At 44.6% G+C, this 22,838-nt stretch overlaps 1 protein-coding gene across 2 annotated transcripts in view; it reads left to right on the top strand.

Moving 5' to 3' along the window:
* Positions 1 to 22,838, top strand: part of hmcn1 (hemicentin 1) — a 677,622-nt gene that overhangs the window by 125,121 nt on the left and 529,663 nt on the right. For both annotated transcript variants that reach the window (XM_038794621.1, XM_038794624.1), the window contains exons 5-6: positions 8,010 to 8,181; positions 14,143 to 14,249. In XM_038794621.1, the coding sequence (XP_038650549.1) occupies positions 8,010 to 8,181; positions 14,143 to 14,249 (279 nt within the window). The remainder of the gene's footprint in view (positions 1 to 8,009; positions 8,182 to 14,142; positions 14,250 to 22,838) is intronic.

Here is a 22,838-nt window from a genome sequence, read left to right as displayed (position 1 = left end):
TGAAGTTGCCATCAATTTTGTAGGTATCTGTTTTTGTCTGTGGCATTGGTTCATCAATAATCTTCCTTCCAACATAGTGTCAGATATGGGGATATTCGTTGATGGTTGCAAAATGTTCAGCACCATTCGCAACTCCTCAGACACTGAAGCAGTCCTCGTGCAAATAATGATCTTTTGTTAGTGTCACAAGTAGGGTACATTAACACTGCAATGAAGTTACTGTGAAAATCCCCAAGTTGCCATACTACGCTGCCTGCTTGGGTACAGTGAGGAAGAATTTAGAATGTCCAATTCACCTAACAAGCACAAGTCTTTCGGGACTGGTGGGAGGAAACCAGAGTACGCAGAGGAAACCCACGCAGACACTGGGAGAATGTGTAGACTCCTCACAGACAGTGACCCAAGCCGGGATTCAAACCTGGGTCCTTGGCGCTGTGAAGCAGTAAATGCTGACTATATCTAGATTTGGGCTTACAAATGGCACGTAACATTGTGCCACACAAGTGCCAGGCAATTACCATCTCTCAAGAGGGGATCTAACCATCAATATTAAATGGCATTACCATCATTGAAGTCCCTACTATCAACATTCTGGGGTTACCATTGACAAGAAACTGAACCGGACTATCCATATAAATACTGTGGCTACAAGAGTAGGTGAGAGGCTAGGAATCCTGTGGTGAGTAACTCACCACCTGATTCCCAAAAGCCTGTCCACCACCTACAAGGCACAAGTCAGGTGTGTCATAGAATACTCCCCACTTGCTGGCACTCCTTCCACAAACATTCACTCCCTCCACCACAGTAGCAGCAGTGTGCACCACCGTTTACAAGATGCACTGCAGGAACTCTGCAATGCTCTTTAGGCAACCTTCCAAACCCACGAGTACTACCATCCAGAAGGACAAGGGCAGCAGATACCTGGGGACCCTGCCACCTGGAGGTTCCCCTCTAAGTCTCTCACCATCCTGATTTGGAAATATATTGCCGTTCCTTCACTGTTGCTGGGTCAAACTTCGGGGTCCCCTCCGCAACAGCACTGTGGGTTGTGGGTGTACCTACACCACAGGGACTGCAGCGGTTCAAGAAGGCAGCTCACCATCACTGGTATTTGGGGATGGGCAACAAATGCTGGCCTAGCCAGCGAAGCCCATATCCCATAAAAATATATCTGAGCTAATATTCTTCAGCTTGTTCCCATAATAACATCTTAATCTATAAAATTCAAGATTGTTTGTCATGCTTATCTGCCAGTGGCAAAACCCACATGGCATTACCATTCCCACATCACTTCCCACATCACTTCCATCAATGGGTTAAACAATGGTTATCAAAAATTATAGTTCTTAAAACTACAGTCTCCATCACTAGAATGGAGAAATACTGGGGGCTGGTTTAGCTGAACAGCTGGCTTGTGATGCAGAGCAAGGTCAACTGCGTGGGTTCAATTCCTGCACTGGCTGAGCTTATTCATGAAGGCCCCGCCTTCTCAACCTTGTTCCTCTCCTGAGGTGTGGTGATCCTCCGATTAAATCACCCAAGTCAGTTCTCCCCCTCAAAGGGGAAAGCAGCCAATGGTCATCTGGGATTATGGCGGCTTTATTTTTTACCTAAAGAAATACTCTGAAGTATAGAACATAGAACATAGAACAGTACAGCACAGAACAGGCCCTTCGGCCCTCGATGTTGTGCCGAACAATGATCACCCTACTTAAACCCACGTAACCCGTATACCCATAACCCAACAATCCCCCCATTAACCTTACACTACGGGCAATTTAGCATGGCCAATCCACCTAACCCGCACATCTTGGACTGTGGGAGGAAACCGGAGCACCCGGAGGAAACCCACGCACACACGGGGAGGACGTGCAGACTCCACACAGACAGTGACCCAGCCGGGAATCGAACCTGGGACCCTGGAGCTGTGAAGCATTGATGCTAACCACCATGCTACCGTGAGGCCCCTTTTTTTTTTTTTTCTTTTGCCTCCCCCCTCCCCCCCTCCCCCCCCCCCCCCCCCCCCCCCCCGAGATATCCTTTTCATATCCTTCTATGTTTTAGAAGGATATGAAAATGTTGGCAAATACCAAAGGGAGTTTCATGCAGATTACATTTAGAAGTATTTGAATGTAGCCTGTACTGCCCAAAGACTAGTGTTACTACAGCTAGTGATAAAACCATTTTGAATCAAAATTCATGACTAGCCCATTGAAGACCCTTACCCAAAATCTGATAAAGATGTGTCTAAAGCTGTTTCAGTCCTTCCTGTGGTTATGGGGAAAAGGGTGAATTTCTGACTGTTATAATTTATTCTTTAAGGAGCAGTGAGTGAGGAGCTAAGCTCCCTGGGTCTGATGCACATGTTAAATTCACCATGGTTAATTTACTGAGCTATCTTGCTCAAGGTAAATTGAAAGAAGAATTATGGGTTTGATATGACTGACTTTCTCTTGAGAGGTGATGTCCTGTATAATGAAAGTCACAAGCAGTGCCATTAAACATCACATTTACTGTGCCATTTTTTGAATTTGATGACTACCAGGTAAACGATTCCACAGACCAAAGTGATATTTATATGAGCAGTCATCTTTCAGCTTTTAAAAGCAGTGACTAGTTAATAATTCCTACGGTATAGAAAATTATGAAATTGTTACTTTGTACTGACATTTAATTTTCTTAAATGTTAAAATTATTCCATTAATGGTTTTAGTGGAGACAGTTGTTACAAGTACAAAGAAGTTGAAATTAAAATTTACATCCTCGACAAGAAATGAAAAATTGCCCTGGTTGTTATGTTTAACCATGTCATATGTTAATGTTATGTTAATTGTATTCTTAAGATTGAGTATAAACAGATGGAGGGTATTGATTAAGTACCTTAAGCACATACAAAGGGATTTGTTTTATTAAAAGCATATAAAAAGGGAATATATGGCTTTGAGGAGTTATTGTTTCACGTTTATGTAGGTTGCATAAGGTTGCAGCTTCTTTTTGACTATACTTAGAAACATATATAAAAAATAGAAGTAGGAGGAGGCCATTTGACCCTTCAAGCCTGCTCCATCATTCATTATGATCATGGCTGATCAAGTTCAATACCCTGATCCCTCTATTTCAGAGGGCTGCTCCTCAGTTTTTGGTTCCACTTCAGCTCCACGCTCCAGATCTTTGACCACCCAGGGCGGGAAAGTGACACACCGGTCAGAAGACCTCCTCATCGGCCTACTGCTGGGTCTGGCCAAGATGGGCATATATAAGTTCAGGCAGCAGGTGGTTGAGGAGGTAATTTCACCCAACTATCTGCCTCTTCTGTGTTTATGTCCATGCCCGTGTGTCCTTGGAGAGGGAGCTTACCTTCTGTGACCAGTGGGATCTGTAAGAGATGGGCTTCAATTCACTTTTGATGAGTTCTTATTGAAGCTTTTGCTTTGTTTACACTGTCCCTTTAAGGGGCTGTCGATTTATGGGGAGGGGACGGATTATGGGTGCGGGTTGTATTGGTGGATAGATTGGGCATCTCTTGCTCCTGGCCTGGCCAAGATGGCCATTAACAGGTCCAAGCAATTGATTGTTGAGATGGTCATTTGACCTGATTGTCTGCCTCTCTTCCATAGTGATTTCAAAGTCCAGGTATTCTTGGAGAAGGATTACCAGTGTCTGTCAGTACACGTGAGGCCTCTGTGACTGGTGGGCTCCACATGGGCTGGAGTACACACTAATGTAATTAGCTAGGTTTCCGTTAAAGTTTTTTTTGTAACCATGCCTTTTTAAGCAGTGGTGCTTGGCCAGGGAAAGTGGAATAGGTTGGGAATTTGAGGAGATTTGATAGAGGTACTCTACTTCCATTCTCCTGATCTGCCTATCACCATTCTCGAAAGGTTCTGTGAATAGAGCAACCAAAATATCCACTTGTATAAGGATGCAATTCATTTAGGCGTAGAAGTCAGGATGCTTTGACATACATAGGACCTGCTGTAATTTTCAGAGGTCAGTTCTGAAATGTGTGACATGTATGCTCAGCCACTGTTCCACAGCATTGAGCAGGCATTGATGTTTCTCTGCTTCTCCTGGCCTTACAACAATCTTCGGACTCACTTCTGGTCCTTTTGTGCCTGACTAATTGCTCCTATCCCCTTCCAGTTTCAATTCTTTACTCAATTCCTCAGTGAAGCTGCCAAATGTTGCCGACCCTAACCCCCCCCCCCCCCCCCCCCCCCCCACCACCACCATCAGCATCACCCTGTGAGACCCAGTTCAGCATCACAGCTCACCAATCAGTTACAAATGAGACTTCTTCATCAAAATTGCTCGGGTTTCCTGCTGAGGGAATTGGGTGAGCAGCATGATTGATCTATCCACTGTTGAGCAATAATGAAAATTGACCCCGATATTTATGAATGACAGACAATTTCATCCGCGTTCGTTCTGTAGAGTGCCTGGCTATGGAACGGTAGGGTTTGTTCCATCATCAATTCAGATGAAAGCTTATTAAAGAATCATTACAGGAATTAGCAGCTGCTGACCCATTGCTGTTCCTTATGTATGTTCCCAACGTCCTTTATGTTAACGTGATACTTGGTTTAAATGTTTTTATGACCTAACGCGGTGACTTTCTCACCTTCCCCAGAGTGAATTAATTGTTGACACAAATCTGTGTTGGGAATAAATTAGTAAAGAAGTGAAAGGGTGGTCATTAGCATCAATTTAAGTTGCCCTGGCTCGAGCCTACAAATTGAGTTAATTGTCCTATTAGATTATGTGTTTTCTTTTGAAAAGGTTGGAGGTCACAGCCAGCCCTTAACTTTAATGGTTGTTCTGGTTGAACTAAAGTTTACCAGCATGAAGTCAGTCTTGCACTCTCGTGTATCATGCCTGATAAGTTGAATGGTCTGAGAGCAATTTCTAGTCATTGCTGAACTATTTTGTCTAATTTGAGACCCAAAAATTAAATTGTGAGAGTTTTTTAAAAATGCAGCAAAATCCATTTGGTAATTTATGGGTCAGAGTAAATGGTGGTGAGTTTTGAGGTTAGCAAGATTTACATGGTGATGGTGAAGATATGCCCATGATACTGGGCTGCTGATGATTACCAACTCGCAACAGAAAGGGGAGCAGATATTGCGTTTCATGCTCTAATCACATAACATTGTTTAATGGGCTTTTCAAAATGCTCAGATGGTTTTGGCATGCCATTCGTAACCAAATCATCCTTATTCCAGTGAACTGTGCTTTAAATGGAGGCATGTTCAATTTTGTTGCATGTAACTCATGACCAATGTAATTTAAGCTGAGGTTTGAAGTATATTCGTGGAAAAGCAGATATAAGTCAGGCTAGTTAAAAGCATATGTCTGGCTGAATTCAGTTTGGAATTTAAAAAAGAATTCTGCTTATTGACATAGTAGCTGAAATTCCTCAATCCCTGATCATGGTTTAACGGTGTAACTCGGTGATGGTGTTTGCGGAGTCAGTTACCCAACCCCAGGGGACAATGTGCAGCCCATACAGAGTTACTTGTCATTAGGTTTGCCAACTGTGGCTGGTCATGTTCCGGAGATGTTGGTGGACGTGATGTCACAGAAAGACTGACTTTAGGAAACTGGCTCTATTTTTCTACCGAGATCCGCTTTCCTAAAGAATGGAGCCATTGGACAGAGATTAATGGCCCCATGTAGTTTGCTTGATATTCACTGAAGGATTTCTCCATGAAATTGGGACTATTTTAAAGTAAGTAATTTTTTTTAAGATGAAACAAATTTACCAGATCATCGCAGGCATGGGATTTTGTTTACTTGCCTGTAGTGGTTCAATGCCTCTCTCTGAACTGGGACCAGAGGGTTCCAGACATAGACTTTGTCTTCCTTGCCGGGATCATCAGCTGGAGCTTGGCAGTGGCTCTCAACCATGGCAACGGAGCACATTCACTCTTGGCCACTGCTCAGAAAGAGATGCAAGTGCTACTGACACCCGGTATTATCAATCCAACTCTCTCCCCACTCCATAACCAATTGGTCAGTGCTGCTGGGATGGGGCAGAGGCCCCACAGATTCCCTCCTACTGTAGCGACCCCCATATCGGATAGTGAGAGAGCCACCTGAGTGTGCTCCATCCAAGGGACAATGGCCTCTCACCCGGTGCCTGCTTCCTGCAGATGTGCCAATTTCCCCCACCCCCTCACCCCACACTCAACCCAGGGGAGGCTGCTGAGCAACCCCCTGAGCCTCCTACCCAACAGCCAGCAACTCGACTAGTCGCCATTCTGTCACTCTGCTTTACTTCTGCAGCTTCTCCTGCAGCTTGTTCGCTGTGCCAGCCAAGGCATTCTGGGATGGGGGATTCAGTTTGCACCAGACATTTAATTGGTGCAATACAGCAGCTAGGACTGACTGAGAGACAAATTAGTTGGGAAAAACCCGGCTATTACATTTATTAGTGCAACACGTATGCATGATCCACGTCGGTACTGGTTTACATCTTAGCTACCATGCTGCCAAATACACCATCAGGCCCCAATTCTATAATGAACCATTATTAAGTGAGCTTCTATGTATGAATTACTGTACATATTCATTTATTTGTTTAAAATAATGTTTTTAAATCTCCCAGATGGCATTCAGTAATAAATGAGAGATTGATACCAATTGCAGGAGACTCCTGAACAGTCTGGGAGGGTTAGCAGCCCTACTTGTGATGCTCCCTCCATGGTGTCCAACCTGTCCCAACTGGTCAATACTAGCAGCAGCAGGATGATGCTTGTAAGTGGTTATGAATTGTCAAGGACCTCAATTGACAACAGGACATGAAGTGTGGCATAGACTTTCCTGCCACAGGTTTCATCAGCATGGAGGTGGAAGGTGATGTGGTCCCCAACCTCCACCCCTGCCTCCAAACACATCACTGGAGAGAGCAGAGGATTCTACCCACAATTCTTAACATTTTGGAAATAGTCATGGATAGAGGAACAAATGATAGCATTTTGTCACATTCTGATTTGTTCCAAAGCAAGGACCTTAGAAAGATAGAGTTTACACTGCACAAAAAGAGGACCTTGGGCCCATCGTGTCTGCGACAGCCGTCGAGCATCTATCTACTCTCATCCTATTTTTCAGCACGTGTCCCAAAGCTTTGTATGCTAGGGCATTGCAAGTGCTCATCTAAATGCTTCCTGTTCCTTTCAGGCAATGAGTTCCAGATTCCAACTACCCTCTGGGTGAAAAGATGTTTCCTCGCAGCCCCTCTAAACCTTCTGCCCCTTAACTTAAATCTGTGCCCCCTGGTTATTGACCCCTCCACTAAGGGGAAAGGTTCCTTCCTATCCACCTATTTATGCCCCTCAATCAGGTTCCCCCTCCGATTTCTCTGCTCCAAGGAAAGCAACCCTAACTTATCCAGTCTCTCTCAATGGCTGAAACGGTCCCGCCCAGGTAAGATCCTGGTGAATCTCCTCTGCGCCCTCTTCTAGTGCGATCAATTCCTCTCTATAGTGCACCAGAACTGCACAGCATACTCCAGCTGTGGTCTGACCAGCGTTTTATACATCTCCATCATAACCCCCTGCTCTTGTACTCTGTGCCTCGGCTAATAAAAGCAAGTATCCCATATGCTTTCTCAACCACCTTACCTACCTGTTCTGTCTTCAGGGATCTGCGGACCTGCACACCAAGGTCCCTCTGATCCTTTGTACTTCCTCGGGTTCTACGGCTCATTGTGTCTTCCCTTGCCTTGTTAGTTCACCCAAAATGCATCACCTCACACGTTTCGGGGTTCAGTTCCAATAGCTACTGTTCTGCCCATCTAACCAGCCCTTGACTGAGGCAATGTATATCCATTTTAAGAAGAATTCTCTGAATGTGTTTCTCTTTGTAGCCTGTAATTGATCTTCCTTTAAAAGAGAGGCTAATAAAGAAGTTAGTGTTGGGCAGCATTGTTTTATTTCTTCCCAAACATTCACACACTGTCACTTCCTTTTGGAACGTTGGTCTCATTTTACCTTATCCTTTCTTTGCAGGTTTTGAAATGGGTAAAAGAAGCAGTCCAGGCATCCAAAGTCCACCTGCTTTCCACAGACCATGTCACCCAATCTGTAAACGTCTGGCAACTACCCTTTGATCCAAGTCTAAAAGAGGTCACAGTGTCTCTTAGTGGTCCTGCCCCCTTTATTGAAATCCGTGATCCTACAGGTATGGTATTCGAGCATTAAAGAGATTGTTGAAAAGGTAATGATATGTAGTGACTGGCAAATCCTGGCAGCTATTGATTATACTTCTTTTGTCAATGTCACAAGATATTGACATTCCTTTGTGAACATGGTCGCCCATCAGAGAGAAAGCACAATGTAACTGAAAAATGGACCACAAATGTTAAAGTGGTTGTTTGTCATTATTTTTCTCGCTTTCACTCTTCTCTTTCTATCTCTCTTTTTGAAACAACCTAACAATCCATGTAGTTGTAAATAAAAATTGCTAGACATCACAAGGATTCCGGTGTTTCAGGGCAGCTGTGATAGGCAGTGAATGGATTCAGTATTTTCACCCACGTTACCTCAACAGACTTTTTAGAAACACCCCAAATTCAGCCATTCCTGGATACTTGTGTTGTTCACACTTAGATTTCTTCAATCTCTCTGAAGGCTGATCAAGCAAACCTTTTATTTAGACAATACGTAGGCCTGTAACTTCCTGGTTCCCCAGCATTGCATTAAAGTGGTATCCCAATGATTTGTTGGGGAATCCCTGTAAGAAGTTGCCATGGAAGGGTTAACCTGCCAATTGCCCAGAAGTGGACAATTGTGCTGGGCTGGGAACCATCTGACAGAAGTGATTTAATCGCTAACTTTGGATGGTTTTGCCAAATTTAACCTGATAGTTACCCTGAAAGATTTAGAGGCAAACAACACTTCTAATTCCAGAGTAGCTATTTAAAATCGCAGACTGAGCCTTGCGAAGGATACATCCCCCCACCCCACACAGACACACACACATGACCTCCCAGGGTACCCCCCTCCAAGACCATTGTCTGAATCACTTAACCTTTTAATCGTCCCTTTACACATCTATTTCACAGCAGCTAGTAACCTAACAAGGAGAAGTTTCTTACCTCTCTACGCCTAAGTTACTCCATGCCAATGCAGCTGGGGATGCGCTTTGCTGCTTCTGTCTCTCCCAGTCCGAGTGAGGAAGGTTGGGCAAGACAGATGCTTTGGAATTACAGCATGGTTAAGGCCATTGAGACTGCAATCCATTGAAGATTGCCACTCTGAAGAAGTTACGGGCCATAACACTCGTGAGCAAAAATTGGCAGTCAGGAAATGCTTGATAATATAATAATCACTTATTGTCACCAGTAGGCTTCAATATTTTTACTGTGAAAAGCCTTAGTCTTCACATTCCGGTGCCTGTTCAGGGAGGCCAGTATGGGAATTGAACCCTGCTGGCATTGTTCTGCACTGCAAGCCAGCTATTTAGCCCACTGTGCTAAACCAGCCCTGTAATGGTTCAGATGTCTGAACCATCATGGGTAAACACTTTGTCCTCCTGCCCCACCTTGCAACTCCAACTTTCCCACCTCCTGCTGCCCCCCCTCCCCCCTGGCGCCGCCCCTTTAGCCATGCAATCATCTGGGAGAGGCAAATAAGCAGAAAACGCCCAAGGTCTATAAGAGAAAAAGTACTGTGTGATACCCCCCCACCCCCGCAGGTAATAAAAATCAGTCCAGGAGATCACATGAAACACATGTTGTAGTATTGTTAAAGAGAAGCTTGCAGACCATGAAGGTACAAAACACAAAAATAGCTTTATTAGGAAGGTGTTGTCAACACAGGCTGTTAGTGTCGACTGACTGTTAGCCCACCCAAACGGCTGATGATGTCATCTGTACATCATGTGATTAAATTCTTAAAATGACCCCGTTCCCACGAGGAACAACATGACTACATAGCATTTTCTACCTCGCTTACGCGGAGATGCCGGTGTTGGACTGGGGTGGGCACAGTAAGAAGTCTTACAACACCAGTTAAAGTCCAGTAGGTTTGTTTGGAATCACTAGCTTTCGGAGTGCAGCTCCTCCATCAGGTCATTCACCTGACTTCCTACTGTACCCCCTTAAATCAGAGATTCCTGCAATGAAACACAATATAATGCTAATAATCAAAATTTACAACATGTACAATTAACAAACAAAATAGTCAATAAGTTAGACATTTTGAAGGATGTCGGAGCCCCCACCCGATCCTTCAACGCCGAGGTCCCGCCGATCATGGCAGGTCAGAACGGCGCCAGCAGGTCTAGTTTTTTCTCTTACGGCCGTTCGGTCCATCCGGGCCGGGGAATCGATGGCCTGTTACCGGCGCCGTGCCAACCACACCAGCGCCAATGGCTCTGTGGAGAATAGCATGCCGGCGCGGGGTCGCAGAAGCCCTGGTCTTTCCAGTCCAAATGCCAGCTCCCATCTCGTTCCTGGACCCTGGCACATTACCCCACCTGTCTGTGTATATTTTCAGAAAGCCTGTAACCTGATATCACACCCTGTGCACCCTTCACCTCTCAAACACCATCACCATCGCAATGTGAGTCATGTGGGCCAAGTTAGAAATGCTGATTAGCCATTGTTTAGACCCCACAGGTTAGGTGGATTGGCCATGATAAATTGCTCTTCATGTCCAAAAAGGTTAGGTGAGTTTACTGGGTTCTGGGGAAAGGAGGTGTGGGCTTAGGTAGGTGCTCTTTCCAAGGGCCGGTGCAGACTCTTTGGGCCAAATGGCCTCCTTCTGCACTGTAAATTCTACGATCTATGATTAAAATATCAGGTTATAAACAAACAGTTTGTGCTTTGACATGAATTTACTTCATTCCATGTAGCAAGATAGAGTTAGGTGGAATTTGAGAAGGGCATTAAGTCAAGAACATACCATCATCCCCTCTGTTTTGGTGATGCCTGATGTAATGGGCTCTGTCACAGCTGGTCTGTTGATGTGGAGCACTATCTCCTCTGTAGGGCTTAGCTGATTAGGCCTGCTCCTCCCTTCTATTGTGTGCAAGCTTAGTGAGCGATCAGAATATCACTGATTGTGTATCCCTGTGTTTAGCTGGAGGCATGGGGAGGCAGCAAGTGTGGGTTTGAGGCTGGCAACATTACAAGGTGTGAGGTGGGGTGAGAGAGGATGGTATGGTGAGAAATATGTGAAGATGTGTTCACTAACCTTCACTGCACACATGAGGCCATTGCACATTTTTCCACACCGCTGCCATGTCCTTGTGGCCAGGCTTCTTCGAATAGAACCATTGAATTCCTACAGTGCAGAAGGAGGCCATTCAGCCCATCGAGTCTGCAAACATCCTCTGAAAGAGCACTCTATCTAGGCCCACTCCCCTGTCCTATTTCCCCCCTAACCTGTACATCTTTGGACACTAAGGGGCAATTTAGCATGGCCAATCCACCTAACCTGTACATCTTTGGACTGTGGGAGGAAACCTGAGCACCCGGAGGAAACCCACGCAGACACGGGGAGAAAGTAAACTATGCACAGTCACCAACACAAGAATTGAATCCGGGTCTCTGGCGCCATGAGATAGCAGTGCTCACTCATATATATAAATTATTGATGGTCACATAAGTTGCAGATGCGGCACTGACATTACCCTTTGGGTTTGAAGCAGGTCATTGACCTGTTTCCTGCACTGGACCTAGGTTCAGTATGTGACCATATTATTGCCATCCTTTCCCTAATGACCTGGAGGAGAACATGCAGGGAGGCATTGCTGAACTGAGGATCTGGTCTGCTTTGGCGGTCACTCGCCCATCATTTCAAAGAATATGGTACTCTCAAGCAGTGGGGCATCCTGACATTAATGCACAGCCTCCCTGTTTGAGCAGGAGGCTCCTCAATAGGCTGTATGTAGATGCAACATTGCCAGCAATGAAAAACGTCCCCCATCATTAAATTGCAAACGTTTTGCAGGCATGCCACTATAATCATTCAGTTTGGGGGAAAAAGTGGAAGTGGCACTCCATTCTGGTTATGGCGTCAGGGATGACTTGCTGTTGAATCCCAGCCATTGCATCCACTCTAGTTCAGTATTAATCAGATAACGAAAGTTCCTTTTAATTTTTAATGGTTGGTTGACAGGTGGAGCATATTCAGTGCTAACACGTTTGTTGGCATGAGGCCTGAACCATTCTGGGGCCCAGGCTTCATTCACATGCTGTCAACGAGATGTCAAGCTGAGCTATAGTCAGTAAACTGTGGATGGGAGGAGGAAGATGATCTCAGGACCGGGTGGAGGAATGCAGTGCGCTCGCACATTTTGTGTGTCCAGAAAGAGCACTTGTTTTCCTCATGGTCGCTCAAGGAAAAAACAATAATCATATTTTGGACTATTTTCTGAGGAACCTCCTACATTCCTCGTAAGTAAATTTTAGTTTCCCCTGCTGCAGCTCAAAACCTGCTCTGTCACCACTGGTCAGCTATTACTCCATGCTGGGTTCAGGTGGGAGACTGACAACACTGACACAGATATTGCCTGGGACCTGGGGGTTATAATCTCACCAGGCCTCATGCTGCAGCAGGCTGGACATGTTGCTGTCAGCCTGCTCCCTGCCACATGACTCCCCACCAGGAATTTCACTTTCTACTCATGAGTTCAGAAACATTTTGGAGATATCATATTTTGTATATAATACATATCTGCATATTCATATGTGAAGGTGTCATTTTATATTTATACGTATATTCAGATATGTGACGATATATTTTGTCAATTTTTTGGACAATGGGTATATGGGTCCTGTACTGCCACAGCAATTATTTCCATTTACAGTTAATGATTAAGTATATATTAACTACTGCCTCTTCTTGATAGCCTTAAACCTTTAGACCCAGAAACTGAATTACTCTGCCACCTGTTTACTGCACGGTAGCACAGTAGTTAGCACAGTTGCTTCACAGCACCAGGGTCCCAGGTTCGATTCCCGGCTTGGGTCACTGTTTGTGCAGACTCTGCACGTTCTCTCCATGTGTGCGTGGATTTCCGCGGGGTGCTCCATTTTCCTCCCGCAAGTCCCAAAAGATGTGCTGTTAGGTAATTTGGACTTCCTGAATTCTCCCTCTGTGTACCCGAACAGGCGCCAGAATGTGGTGACTCAGGGCTTTTTCACAGTAAATTCATTGCAGTGTTAATGTAAGCCTACTTGTGACAATAAAGATTATTATTATTAAAGTGGACATCTAATGGCCCAATATTCTGCGTCAACTGTCTTATTAGTAAAGGCTGCACATTAATATGTGAGCCACTGTAGTCCACAATTCACCTCCCTCCCAATTGACTCAACCCTGCTTCCTCGACACTCATTACAACCTCAGTAAGTATCTGAGCTCCTGGGACTGGTTCCCCTAACTTGGCAACAATAAGACAGTGAGACTGACCTCATAAGGCACTATTTGAAGCTGTACCCAAATTCGTGGGCAATTCAATTGCAAGGTCATGGTTTTTGTAACTAACATTCTAAACATCTGCCTATTTTAAATTAAGAAAGTTAATTACTCAACTACTTAATTTCAGATTTAAAATGAAACCCAGTTCCCTACCTCTGTTTTTCTTGGTGACTTGTAAGGTTCGTCATAGGTTACACTGATGTTGCTCTACATTTGGCAGGCGACTGAACTTTGTAACTCTGCTAAGTGGGGTAGGTCTTGCATCTTCAAGCCGGTAACTATGGGAACAGTCGTGATAGTTTTGTGGTGGTCTTCGAACCGAAGAAGTGGCAAAATCAAATTCCAGCCTTGGCTAACCTTCAAACTTAAGAGCCCGTGGTGACCTGACTGATCCTGGGCCTTTGTTTGAATTTTGAGAGCCAGAATAATATTGGCCTTGCTCAGCTAAGTGGCAAAAGACCAGAGAAGAACTCATTGGGCCAAATTCAACTCTGTGCCAATGAATGGATTTTGGATGAGTTAAATACTCACCCATTGAACGTACTACCCAAGCAAAACTTTTCCAGATTGGGGCGAATTTTAAAAATATAACTTTTTTTTACAAGAAGCTTGGCATTTTTTTTTTAAAGCTTGCAGGGAATTTCGTTTTTAATGCAATTTTGCAGCAGTGGCAGGTTATGATTAAAAATATGTCTTTTCTTTTGACTTTCAGGAAAGTTGATAAAGAAGGGATCTGGTCTTAATGAGCTCTTACACATTGCAAACTCTGCCAGGGTGGTTAATGTAAAAGATCCAGAACCAGGACTGTGGACCATTAAGGTAAATATTTATGAAAATAAGATGTTCAAAGTTCTCTGAAGGCACTCAAAATTCTATGATTCTACATTTCACCCTCACACCCTAACTTCAACAAGATACCAGCAGAATCTCCTGAGGAAATATGGCAGCACAAAGACATGCTTCGACTCTGTTGATTCTGTGAGTTTCTATGTGGCCTTGTAATGGGCGGAACTTCCAGTGTCATCAAGGTTAACTTTATGTACCAAACACAATATGATGTTGATTTTAAAAAAAACTGGATTTCCCCCCCCCCCCCCCCCCCCCCCCCCCCCTCTTTTATTCCTTCATGTGATGTGGGCATCACTGGCTCGGCAAGCATTTATTGCTCATCTTTAATTTCCATCACAAAGGTGGTGGTGTGTTGCCTTCTTGAACCGCTATAGTCCATCTGATATAAGTACACCCACAGTGCTCTTAGGAAGGAAGTTCCTAGATTTTGACCCAGCGATGGTGAAGGAACAGTGCTATATTACCAAGTCAGGTTGGTGAGTGACTTGGAGGGGAACTTCCATTGTGGTACTCCCATGGGTCTGGTGCCCTGCTCCTTCTAGATGGTAGTGGTCATGGGTTTGGAATGTGCTGCCTAAGGAGCCTTGGTGGGTTCCTACAGTGCATCTTGCAGCTAGTATGCACTACGCTCCGACGGTGGAGGGAGTGAATGTTGTGAATGAGGAGCCAATCGAGGAGGCTGCTTTGTTCAGGATGGTGTCATGCTTATTGAGTGCTTCATTCATCAAGGCAAGTATTCCATCACGCTCCTGTCTTGTGCCTTTTAGATGCTGGACAGGCTTTGGGGAATCAGGAGGAGAGTTAATCACTGCAAGATTCCTAGCACAAACCTGGGCAATTTCCACCATTGCTGGGTAGATGCCAGTGTTATAGCTGTACTGAAACAACTTGGCTAGGGGTGCCAATTTATGGAAGAGTTCAATGTTAATTACTGGTCATTCTGTTATATGTAATCTGAAGTGTGTTGTATCGACTTTTCCCACATAAGATTTGAATACACAAACTTGTGCATGCAAGGTCAAAGTGTTACTCTTATAGGCATTTTATGTTCTGTGTTTCCTTTTCTAGTCTAATGTAGCTGTCCCTGGTGATCCAAGTGTGAGGACACTCTGGAGCTAAGGGTTCACCAGTTAACTCCTACGGGTGGGGTGGAAAATTATGTGGTCAATCTCCCTACAATCTACTCCCCCTACCCTCCCTGAAGTGACATTGGGTTTCAAGCCTCCTATTTGCCAAAGCAACCCTGAAACTTACAATTCTACTTGCCATAAAATTCCTGGATCTTAGAATTTCCATGTGTTGCAGCAGTGCTCGGCCCCAGGAATTTCATGTACCATAACACTGGTGGACCTTGGAAGTGCTATGTGGCATAGTGATGTTGGATCCTTGCAGCGCCATCTGCAGCAGCAGTGTAGATTTGAGAGACACTGAATAGCTGCACAGTGCTCTGGACTCTCATCTTTCATGGCATACGTTGTTACTGTCGCAGGCAGGAAGGAGCCGAGCTGTTAAAATCTGCCTCATAAAGTCACATCTGTCCCAACCTCTGAACAACTCTGCATGAATAAGAAGGTGTAAGAGCAACAGCTTCAAGTTGCATTTGTGTGCATGGTTAGAATATGTAGTCATTGTGGTCTAGCTGCCAGTCGCCCTGCTGTATAACCAGGCATGTGGTTGAGGATACAATATTGCAGCACTGTGAAAAGGTTCTGGAATGTAAATTGATCATTCTTTTTGCAAAAGAGTATTTCTTGTCTAAAAATTCAATGATCCATTCTTCTTTATTCTGATTTGAAAGCGAGCAGATAATTATGGTTACAAAATATCCACTCAGTAGAATTGAGTAAAGCTTTTGCTGTTATGACAATAGAGCACATGATTTCCTGAAACAAAGTAACACACAGCATGGTGCTAATTCATGATTGAAACCAGAATGTCCAGCTCTTCTTGTATTACTCTGGTGCCTTTGGCTTCCAGTGCAGGGGTGTCACGCAGCCAACAGAAAAGCCAAAGCAAGCTTGCTTGCTAAGCTGAAGCTAATCGTTAAGAGGACTTCTTTTTGACTTGGTCGTTCCAGATCTCAGATTTTGTTAATTTGGCCAGTTTACTTCAGTTTTACTTCAGTGAGCAAGAACTGTATATTGGGAAATACTACAATTAATGTATTTTAATTTTTAAAAAAGCTTTTCATTTGTAAAAGATCAGACTTCGTTACGAGAGACCTGTAGTTACCATTGCTGCACACTTTTACTGCAATGTTTGGCTTTTAACAACTGGATTGCTGAATGTAAGTTAACTATCAAAACTTGATGTTCTCGTCCCCATTTTCTAGCTTTGTATTCAAGGGCAAGTTCTGCTCATTTCCCCATACTTCACAGTCCTGCACTTTTCTCTTCACTTGTTAGAGCCTCCAGTTTTCATCTTCACTGAACAATGAACAATATGACTTGGGAAAGACTGACAAAGGAGCTTAAAGGAAACACAGATCCCAAAGGATCTTTTGCCTTTAAGAAGCCGTTGTCCCTCTAGGTTCTAGCTCATCCACCATAATCACCAAAATTTTCTGGTTCCACCATTGACCATGGCTCCTAAACCTGAGCATGGGGCCCCTACTGGCAGACTCACAAAAGGGCAAGGACCTCAAATGACCCTGCTACCTTGTATTTTATAAACACAACAAATTAAAAACTGAACAAATGTCCCAGTACCATAGTTGACAATGTCAACCTCTGTATTTGATCAGAGGTCAAGATATTGAGGTCATGATATGAAACATGCAATTCCAATTTAAATTCTCCACAGCCTGGTGAAAATCTCCAATTTTGACAGTTTCAATTGGCATAAATAGAACAATATAAATCAAACCTAATTAATTTAACTCCATTACCAAATGAAGTGGAACCTAATCTAATGTGATATTGCAGCATCATTTACTTCAAATTTATTTACTTGAGAAATCATTTCTGCACTTCTTACGTATAGATGAGATTTTAAAATGTCCTTTGTCGTGAATTGTATTTTAGTCTCTAAAAGGTGGTACCTAGGACATGTACAAGAGTAGGTAATGTTGCTATGCCCTATATCGTTTTGCTTCTTTACTGTTAGTTTTTCCTTCCCCACCACCCCTCCCCCATAACCATAGTTACCCCCTTGAAGTTTGTAATTAATTACTCTTTTGAGGTCAGTCAAATAACAAGACACGGGCAATTAGGCACATTGTGAGTGTGGAGAGATAAAAAGGCCCTCTTGTAAAGGCAGAGGAAGGCAGCCATAATGACACGATGTGCTTGTACGTTGTGCTGAGAAGCATGTGGTTATTGTAGTTTTGTTCAATTGTGCTGCAAGGCATTTGCCATTTGGTGATGAAAGGGTTGTGACTGCACATTTTCAGGGGAGGATGTAATTGGTGCCACCCTGCCTGGAAAGGTTAAGTGTGGGCCAGCATGTAATTAGTATTAAGGAGACCCACTGTGGTGTAAGGACTCCTTATAGAAACCATTGTAAGCTTTCAGTACACAAATGGCATTCAAGATTGGTCAGAAGAAAATAACCATATGAATAGGTTTCTGACAGAAAGTGGTTTAAAATGTTGAAAAGTGAATAGTCTGAGTAGAATGGCCTCTTGGTGAGCAGGACACAGAAAAACATTTCACTTCCATTTAAAAGTTAAATGGGGATGAAATTGGTTGATGCCAACCCAGCAAAATGGGTTTGCAGCAAATCGGTAGCCAATTCTTCACCAGGGCAAGTTTATTTTTTATTGTCTTGGAAAATATTGCCAAGATATTTAATTTCAAGCCAAATAAAAGTGGCAGAGACGAAAGGCTTGATCTATCGTTCTGTGAAGCACCATTGAAAGAGGATTATGTGTGATGAAATATTAATTGTCCATTCTCTGAACCTGGCTTTCACAAGTTGATATAGACCAATTTCAGCCCTAATGTCTTTATATTGTGTAAAACAGCTCTAAATTCAAGAAATGCTGATCGGCTCAGGTTGTAATGCATTGGAATCTTTCCTTCATCATGGGACAGGTGCAGGATAAGACACAAAGGGCAGGATTTTCCGTTTTGGAGACCCTGGGCGGAATTCTCCGACCCCCCGGATTCGTCAATCCTGCCCCCGCCGTGTCCTGAATTCTCCGCCCCCCGAGATTCGGCGGGGGTGGGAATCGCGCCGCGCTGGTCGGCGGGTCCCCCGCGGCGATTCTCCGGCCCATGATGGTCCGAAGTCCCACCGCTGACAGGCCTTTCCCACCAGTAGGAATCAAAACACCTCTGGTGCCGGCGGGATTGGCGACGCGGGCGGGCTCCGGGGTCCTGGGGGGTGCCCACACGGTGGTCTGGCCTGCGATCGGGGCCCACCAGTCGGCGGGCGGGCCTGTGCCATGGCGGCACTGTTTTTCTTCCGCCCCGCCATGGCCAGACCATGGCAGGGGCGGAAGAGACCTCCTCCCCTGCGCATGCGCCGGTATGACGTCAGCAGCCGCTGACACACCGGCGCATGCGCGGTCTTCCGCCGGCCAGCGAAGGCCTTTCGGCCTTCGGCGGGGCGACAAAGGCCATTCGCACCGGCTGGCGGAGCGGCAACCACTCCGGCGCGGGCCTAGCCCCTCAATGTGAGGGCTTTTCCGCACCTTTGGGGATGCCCGATGCTGGAGTGGTTGACGCCACTCCAATACGCCGGGACCCCCCGCCCCGCCGGGTAGGGGAGAATCCCGGCCCCTGTTCGTCCGCCGGAGCTGAATGGCCTCTGGTTTGCGTGGCGCTGGGAGTGGTGCACAGAGGTGATTCGGTGTCCTTTACCATGCAGATTTATGCATGGGGATTCCATTGCAAATCCCGCTGTTGGGCCACATTTTGATCAGCCGGCCCGATAGAGAGGTCAGGGTGCTGGCCCCTCCCCACGCAACGCAATTCTGCCCTGACCACGGGAATTGCGGAATTGTTGGGTCACCCTCAGCCCCCCGCCTCCGCCACAGAACACATGACAGTGACCCAACTCCCCCACCAGAATCCCCCCATGTCAGAGAGATGCCCCCACCCCACATCCACTTTTACATATGGTGGAATCTTCTGGAAAGAGGTGGAGTGCTGATGCCTTGTGTGTTTTACGGTAGGAAGCCCCCCCTTCCGTTTTCTGTCTAGTGATTGGTTGTGTTCTGTTCTGTGTGTTGATTGGTTAACCTGGGTGTTTATCACTGCCTGTCTTTACCTCATGATGTGTATGATTGCATATTATGACATGGCCTGCATAACTGTCTTAGTCGCTAGTGGGCACGTGACGATACCTATGATGCCCTTTCTGAATGCTCAGTATTATTCAGTGAAACACCTATAACAATGTTAATTAACGACACATGTACCAGCCTCCCCGGACAGGCGCCGGAATGTGGCGACTAGGGGCTTTTCACAGTAACTTCATTGAAGCCTACTCGTGACAATAAGCGATTTTCATTTCATTTTCATGTCATTAATCCTGATCTCTTACTTTAAAGCGTTCTAAATCCAAACACTTTAGTTAAAATAGGATACATTGTATTTTGCCTCTGCCAGTTAGTCACTTAATTTATGCTTTCATAGCTACAATACTTCTTTCCAAGAAAACTACAGATTCAACATCCCACCTATTGATTCCCCAAAAACCATATCAAAGAGCTATGAAAGCAAAATACTGGGCAGATGGTGAAAATCTGAAATAAAATCAGAAAAGGCTGGAAAATCTCAGCAGGTCTGGCAGTATCTGCGGAGAGAGATAGAGAATTAACATTTCAAGTATATGTGAGTCTTCCTCAGGGCTCCTCATCTTCTAGGCCCCTCTTCAAAGGGACTTCAAACTTTGCATATGCCAGTCATTTCCACCTACTCATTTTCAATACATTTAAAATTGGAAATGCTAAAAGCCCACATCCACTTTTAACAGCTATCATAGTGAAGCCAACTGGTGTCTTGCCAGGTACAGGAATTATAGTGAGTTTCAAACAAAAGTCAAATTGGCTCATTTATAAGCCTGGAAGAAAAAATGAGTGACATCCTAACTTATTTATGGCTGATGGAAATAAAAAATAGGTTGATCAACAATGGTTAGGAAAATGGTGGAATATGTTGTAAAGCTAAAGATCAATCAATGCCGCACATAGTTCAGCACGTGCCAGGCCACATGAGGGGGGCAAGCCAGAATCGACTCATTTTTCCAGCTGCACAGAAAGTCCTCATTACCGAAAATCCTTTTCATATACAAATACCTTGCACGCTGTGTGAGATTGTCTCTCCGCAGTAACCATCTACAATCCAACCAATCCGGAATCAAATAAATGAACTGTGTGACTTACAGTGCTGCCAAACTGTCCATTACAACATTGCAGAAACATTAAATATGGTTCACAGATGTACAATGGCTGCTTAGTGTTCTGCAAGCCACAGACTCGAGTGAGAACAAATCAACATGACATGCTAATCAGTTCCAATGATTACCAATTAAAACTTGGTTAGAAAAATCAGGGAACTCCAGTATGTAATTATAAGACATGAAACTAGAGTTTGATACACTCTTACAGATGGCTAGTTACAGTAACCTAATCTACCGGATGTGTGATTTGTCCCAAGTCTTTCAGAGGAGTGGGTCTCGAGCCTCCAGATTATAGGTCATGTATTGAAAGTACTTACATATGTGACGTTACAGTCCATTTATTCCTGATCTTAAGTAGAGAGAATTGGGGATTATTAAAATTGCTAAGAGATGGGCTGACAAAGTTTTACACCTTACAGTCAGGTGGCACAGTGGGTAGCACTGCTCCCGCAAAGTGCCAGGGACCCAGGTACGATTGGACTTTGGGTGACTATCTGTGTGAAGTTTACATGTTCTCCCTGTGTCTGCATGGGATTCCTTCAGATGCTCCGGTTTCCTCCCACAGTCCAAAGATGTGCAGGCTCGGTTCGCCATGCTAAAATTCCCCCTAGTGTCCTTTAAGGGTCCTTCAAGTGGATTCCCTTTCTTTATTTTTGTCGTTTTCATTATTGATCAGTGGATGCTTAATAGACCTATATCTTTAAGTCAAGCAGCAAAAAGAATGAGGAATTCAAGAGGTTGCAACACCTCGCTCGTTCGGTCTCGCGCGCGATTGCCTTTGGAACCAATCATTAAGTAGATGACTGAACATTTGGAAAGACAAATCTCAATCCACCATTGTCAGCATGGTTTTATGAGGGGTAAGTCATGCTTGACAAACTTGCTTGCGTTCTTTTGAGGATGTAACCAGAAAGGTGGATAATGGGTAACCTGTGGATGTGGTATATCTAGACTTCCAGAAGGCGTTCGATAAGATGTCACATGAAAGACTGAACCAGAATGTGAGATCAGAGGGGTTTGGGGATAAAATACTGGATTGGATCGAGGATTGGCTGACTGACAAAGCAGAGGGTGGGGATAAATGAGTCCTTCTCTGGCTGGCGAACTGTAACTAGCAGGGTGCCGCAGTTCTCAGTCCTCAGTCTTCAACTGTTGACAATTGGGAGGAAGCTGGAGCACCCAGAGAAAACCCATACAAACACGGTGAGAACGTGCAGACTCCCCACAGACAGTGACTCAAGCCGGGAATCGAACCCAGGTCCCTGACACTGTGAAACAACAGTGATAACCACTGTGCTACCGTGCCATCGAGTCACAGAACATCTGTAAGCAGGTACAAAATGTAATACGAAAGGCAAATGGATGTTAGCGTTTATTGCAAAAGGACTGGAGTAGAAAAGTAGAGAGTATTGTTATAATTATATAGAATCTGGGTGAGACCACAGCCGAAGTATTGTGTCCAGTTTTGATCTCCTGATTTGAAGAAAGATGTGGTGGCATTGGAGGCAGTTCACAGGAGGTTCACCAGATTGATTCGGGGATGAAAGAATTGACGAATGAGGAGAGATTAAACAGTTTGGGCTTTCACTCGTTGGAGTTTAGAAAGATAGATGAGATCTGATCGAGGTATATAAAATACTAAATGGAATTGATAAAGTAAACGTAGATCAAATGTTTCCACTTGTGGGGAAATTTGAAATGAGAGGTCATGGGTATAAGGTGAGAGGCAGTAGATTTAGAACTGAGATGAGGAGCAACTACTTCTCCCAGAGGGTAGTGAATTTGTGGAATCGCTGCCACAATGTGCGGTGGAATCTGAGTCATTAAAATGTTTTCAAGAAAGAGAGTGCTATTTTTCATTTTTTTTTAAATGGGTTAACGGTCCACGGGCAATGGGGTGGCACTCCGGCACAGTGGTGAGCACTGCTGCCTATGGCGTTGAGGATGCGGGTTCGATCCCGGCCCCGGGTCACTATCTGTGTGGAGTTTGCCCATTTCCCCGTGTCTGCGAGGGTTTCAACCCACAACCCAAAGATGTGCAGATTAGGTGGATTGGCCACACTAAATTGCCCCTTTATTGTAAAGAAATAATTGGGTACTCTAAATTTGTTAAAAAAAAGGGACAGGGTCAACAAGTGGGGAAGTGAATTTGAGACCAGGAAGAGATCAGCCATTATCTGATTGAATGGCAGAGCAGGCTCGAAGAGCTGG

Source organism: Scyliorhinus canicula, chromosome 4 (genome assembly GCF_902713615.1).
Source record: "Scyliorhinus canicula chromosome 4, sScyCan1.1, whole genome shotgun sequence".
NCBI classification, from domain to species: domain Eukaryota; kingdom Metazoa; phylum Chordata; class Chondrichthyes; order Carcharhiniformes; family Scyliorhinidae; genus Scyliorhinus; species Scyliorhinus canicula.
Note: the sequence above shows the minus strand (reverse complement) of the source record. Positions and strands in the feature narration are given on the sequence as shown.